Source organism: Oncorhynchus mykiss, chromosome 11 (assembly GCF_013265735.2).
Source record: "Oncorhynchus mykiss isolate Arlee chromosome 11, USDA_OmykA_1.1, whole genome shotgun sequence".
Taxonomy (NCBI): domain Eukaryota; kingdom Metazoa; phylum Chordata; class Actinopteri; order Salmoniformes; family Salmonidae; genus Oncorhynchus; species Oncorhynchus mykiss.
Window position 1 is genome coordinate 67338873 of NC_048575.1, and position 5582 is coordinate 67344454.

General features: G+C 42.5%; 1 protein-coding gene across 2 annotated transcripts in view; it reads right to left on the minus strand.

Annotated features, from left to right (window-relative positions):
• LOC110535096 (zinc finger matrin-type protein 4) overlaps window positions 1–5303 on the minus strand; it is a 187146-nt gene extending 181843 nt beyond the window's left edge. The window contains exon 1 of one of the 2 annotated variants that reach the window (XM_036936176.1): window positions 5045–5303. In XM_036936176.1, the coding sequence (XP_036792071.1) occupies window positions 5045–5131 (87 nt within the window). In that variant the 5' untranslated portion in view covers window positions 5132–5303. The remainder of the gene's footprint in view (window positions 1–5044) is intronic. The other variant, XM_036936175.1, reaches the window with a different exon arrangement.
• Between the last annotated feature and the right edge of the window lie 279 nt (window positions 5304–5582).

Below are 5582 nucleotides of genomic sequence, written 5' to 3' on the forward strand. Positions count from 1 at the left end.
ATTAAAAACAACCAAAATCCATTAGATTACCCAATAACCCAACAAGAACTAAATGAAAAGCTAAAATCTATTAAATTAAAAAAGGCTTGTGGTGTAGACAACATCAGAAATGAAATGCTGAAAAACAGCACACCTGAGTTGCAAAATGCTGTGCTTAAATTGTTCAACATGGTTTTAACTTCTGGCTGCTTCCCTGATGTCTGGAACCAGGGGCTCATCTCCCCTATCCACAAAAGTGGAGACAAATCAGACCCCAATAATTACAGGGGAATTTGCGTCAACAGTAACTTGGGAAAGATTTTCTGTAGCATTTTGAATTCAAGAATTCAAACCTTTCTTCAAGAAAAAAATGTAATAAGTAAATGTCAAATTGGCTTTCTCCCTAACCATCGCACTACTGACCATATATACACCTTACACACACTAATTAATAAACACGTCCACCAAAAAAAAGAGGGCAAAATCTTTGCTTGCTTTATTGACTTTAAAAAAGCATTTGATTCGATTTGGCACGAAGGGCTATTCTACAAAATTCTACAAAGTGGGCTTGGTGGTAAGGTGTATGACTTAATAAAATGTATGTACACAGAAAATAAGTGTGCAATAAAAATCAAAAACCAAAGAACAGAATTTTTTTCACAATGTCGAGGTGTGAGACAAGGCTGCAATTTGAGTCCAAATCTTTTCAACATTTATATCAATGAATTAGCAGACATGTTGGACCAATCTCCAGCCCCAGGACTCACACTATTTGACACAGAGGTGAAATACCTGCTATATGCTGATGACTTGGTACTTCTATCACCAACCAAAGAAGGTCTTCAACAAAACATTAATATTCTGGAGCAATATTGCCATAATTGGGCCCTGGCAGTAAATTTCCAAAAAACTAAAATCATGATTTTCCAAAAAAAACCCAGATGTCAGAAACAAAAATGTAAATTCACCCTGAACAACACCTTAATTGAACACACCAAAAATTACACCTACCTTGGTCTGACCATATCTGCATCGGGAAACTTTAATATGGCAGTGAAGGCACTCAAAGAAAAAGCCCGCAGAGCAATGTATGCAATAAAAATGAAATTATTCAAAATCAACATCCCAATTAGAATTTGGACTAAAATATTTGACAGTGTAATCCTACCAATAGCACTTTATGGAAGTGAGGTTTGGGGGCCACTCAATAAACTGGATTTTAAAATGTGGGACAAACATCCAATTGAAACCCTACATGCAGAATTCTGTCGGAAAATTCTACAAGTCCAGAGAAATACACCAACTAATGCATGTAGGGCAGAATTGGGCCGTTTTCCAGTAATAATGAAAATACAGAAAAGATCATTAAAATTTTGGCTACATCTAAATTCAAGTCCAAATTCGAGTCTGCAATTTAAAGCACTTCAAGCCCAAGAGCTGAGCCCAGAAACGAGCCCTCTCAGTCAGCTGGTGTTGGACCTCACCAACCAAGCTGACACCAGCACTGCTTCAAAAGAAAGAATTCCAATAAACAAAATCATGAACCAATCAAAGGAATCATATTTACAATACTGGAAAAACGAAACAAAATCCCAAAGCCGACTAAATTGCTATCTGACCCTAAACAGAGAATATGAATTGGCTGATTATCTCTACTCTGTCAGAGATACAAAGCAGAGACAGATCCTTACCAAGTACAGGCTGAGTGACCACCGATTGGCAATAGAAACCGGCAGACATAAAAAGACATGGCTACCCAAAGAGGAGCGTGTATGTGGTCACTGCATGACAGGGGAGGTAGAGACAGAGATGCACTTTCTCCTTTACTGTGATAAATATTCCTCACAAAGAGATTCATTATTCACAGAAATGACTACATATATTCCACATTTTTACAAATTGAACCCAGAGGAAAAACTAAGAATACTCATGGGCGAAGGAGCAATGGCTCCTCTTGCAGCCAAATATGTGTTTTCCTGCCATAGCCTGAGGGACACTGAATAATAACATCTGCATAGTAAACAGTAACTTACTTATTATTACTATTATTGTTATTACTATAATTATTAATGTTTACTGTAGACTGTTACCATTTTATTGTATTTATTTTTGTATTATTATTTACTACCATTTTATATTATTATTTGTTATCATTTACAATTTTGTTACAATGTATATTGTATACATTGTTGCTTTGGCAATATTGACACAATGTTTTTCATGCCAATAAAGCAGCTTGAATTTGAATTTGAATTTGAGAGAGAGACACAGCACAGAGAGAGAGAGACACAGCACAGCGAGAGAGAGAGACACAGCAGAGAGAGAGACAGCACAGAGAGAGAGAGAGAGAGAGAGAGAGAGAGAGAGAGAGAGAGAGACACAGCAGCACAGAGAGAGAGAGAGAGAGAGAGCAGCACATAGAGAGAGAGAGAGAGAGAAAGAGAGAGAGCGAGACAGAAGCACAGAGAGAGAGAGAGACAGAAGCACAGAGAGAGAGAGAGAGACAGCAGCACAGAGAGCGAGAGAGAGAGAGACACAGCAGCACAGAGAGAGAGAGACACACAGCAGCACAGAGAGAGAGAGAGACACAGCAGCACACACAGAGAGAGCGAGAGAGACACAGCAGCACAGAGAGAGAGAGAGAGAGAGAGAGAGAGAGCAACACACAGTGAGAGAGAGAGAGAGAGAGACACACACAGCAGCAGAGAGAGAGAGAGAGAGAGAGAGACAGCAGCAGAGAGAGACACAGCAGCAGAGAGAGAGAAAGAGAGAGAGAGAGAGAGAAAGAGAGAGAGAGACAGCAGCACACAGAGAGAGAGATAGACACAGCAGCACAGAGAGAGAGAGAGAGAGACAGCAGCACACAGAGAGAGAGAGAGAGACAGCAGCACACAGAGAGAGAGAGAGAGAGAGAGAGAGAGAGACAGCAGCACACAGAGAGAGAGAGGGACAGCAGCACAGAGAGAGAGAGAGACAGCAGCACAGAGAGAGAGAGAGAGACAGCAGCAGCACAGAGAGAGAGAGAGAGAGAGAGAGACAGCAGCAGCACAGAGAGAGAGAGAGACACAGCAGCAGCACAGAGAGAGAGAGAGAGAAGAGAGAGAGAGACACAGCAGCACAGAGAGAGAGAGAGAGACAGCCGCACAGAGAGAGAGAGAGAGAGAGAGAGAGAGAGAGAGAGAGACAGCAGCACAGAGAGAGAGAGACACAGCAGCACACACAGAGAGAGAGAGAGAGAGACAGCAGCACAGAGAGAGAGAGAGAGAGAGAGCAGCACAGAGAGAGAGAGAGAGAGAGACGCAGCAGCAAAGAGAGAGAGAGAGAGAGAGAGAGACAGCAGCACAGAGAGAGAGAGAGAGAGAGAGACAGCAGCACAGAGAGAGAGAGAGAGACACAGCAGCACAGAGAGAGAGAGACAGCAGCACAGAGAGAGAGAGAGAGAGAGAGACAGCAGCACAGAGAGAGAGAGAGAGACGCAGCAGCAAAGAGAGAGAGAGAGAGAGAGACGCAGCAGCAAAGAGAGAGAGAGAGAGAGAGAGAGACAGCAGCACAGAGAGAGAGAGAGAGAGAGAGAGACAGCAGCACAGAGAGAGAGAGAGACACAGCAGCACAGAGAGAGAGAGAGAGAGACAGCAGCACAGAGAGAGAGAGAGAGAGAGAGAGAGAGCAGCACAGAGAGAGAGAGAGAGAGAGAGACGCAGCAGCAAAGAGAGAGAGAGAGAGAGAGAGAGAGAGACAGCAGCACAGAGAGAGAGAGAGAGAGAGAGGGACAGCAGCACAGAGAGAGAGAGAGAGAGAGAGAGAGAGAGACGCAGCAGTTAAAAAACAATGCAACAGAAGGAGAGTAAAGTTCTCTCAAACAAGACAATGAAGTTGCTGCTTGCGCTCTGGGGGAAGTGGATAAAGCCAAGATAATATTAACGTTTTTTTATTTTTTTTTATCTAGACACCACTTGGTGAACACACTTCAAAAGGTATGCAAAGGGGTCACGATTGTTCAATAAAGGAAATACCTGTTTAAGAAAACATAACAAAAGGAACTAGGTTTGGAGGTGAATGCCACAGTCAGAGGCAGAGAGCCGCATATATCCATAAGCATGGTTGCCAGTCATGTGGAAGATAGATAGCTAGATACATTAGGTCAATTACATTCAGGATTTGGTGTGCTGTCATTTTTTGACGAAACGAAAATAGTATCATGGGGATGTTCACCTATGTTTTCACACTTGGGCTAATATTAGTGCAGAAGATCATGAAGAGAATGTCATTGGAAGATGCATGGGAACGAATCCTCAATGAATGTAGTCACAATCCAATGACTGGATACACTTGAATAGTCAAGGTACAGACATGCCAACTTCCGAAATCCCATGCATTGTGCTGAACAGTGGTCAAATTTAAAACCAAACACACGATATGGTCAATGGATCTAATACTAGATAGCCGATATTACAGTAGTAGAATGACAGGTGAGTTCAACTCGCTCCAACTGGTTGTACTATGACACATATCACGTGGCAAAACAAATAACGATGTAAAAAGGTCAGTGTGTGTAAAATAGCCATGGGATGGATAGCCTAATAAAATATGAGGAATTGTTTGGCCTCTGATGCCATTCCACTTTCTAAGCACAGCGAGACGCAAAATGATCATCCTGAACAGTATGACCCGTTGATTTTATTTTCAAACTCAAATAAGTCTGCATCAAATCACATGGAGTGTTTATGAAGCCTCGGTGAGATTCGCAATTTAAGCGCGCATTTCAGCCTTGAGGACCTCCGCATCAGGCTACCCGGTATTTCCAAACACCGTGTCATTAATTCAACATCACGTAGCCTAGATGGAGGAGAGGATTTCACTGTTTCTCGTGGCTCATAAAGTCAAAAAGGATGCTGAAATCCCACGCAGCGCAGCGGACACGATTTATGATGGCGCTGAAAGCATTAGACAGTCTGAGTTGTATAGTCTCTTTCTCCGTCAATGGAGATTGGTACCCGTTGTAAAACAAAACGGAAAACAAATCACACAGAAGTATAGGCTAATGCATGTCTGAGATATAGCCTACCTGTAACTCCAAACTGTAACCCTGGTACAAGTGTGTCGGGAAGACAGCCAGTTGATGTTGCACTTGTAGGGAAACTGTGTAATCCATTGACCAGATCAACGAAACGCGTGTTAAAAGCAGACGCTTCCACAGCTGTTTGCAGTAGGCAACTGCCCGTAGTACAATCGTCGACTGTTCTCCGCCCCGCTTTTACCTCATTGGCCGTTTGACAATAGTAGCCTAGCTGTGCGGAGCTCCGACACGATTTTCTCCAGCGATACAGTAGCCCACCAATTTTAGAGTGATCAACCGGTCCAATCCATTAGAGGTGGTATCGCACAGCACCTGTCACCTAGGATGCCAAATACGCAGCGTGCATAATTGTATGAAATAAATTGTAAGCTACGTTTGCTAAAAATTAGTCTTATTCATATGGGGTCCTATCATGATAATGTATGGTTAAAATATTTCCTATACCAATCTTAGTAAAGATGCATGCATATTATATAATTGACATGTAAAGTGTGTGTGTTCAGGGCCAGCTGCAGGCATAAGCGAC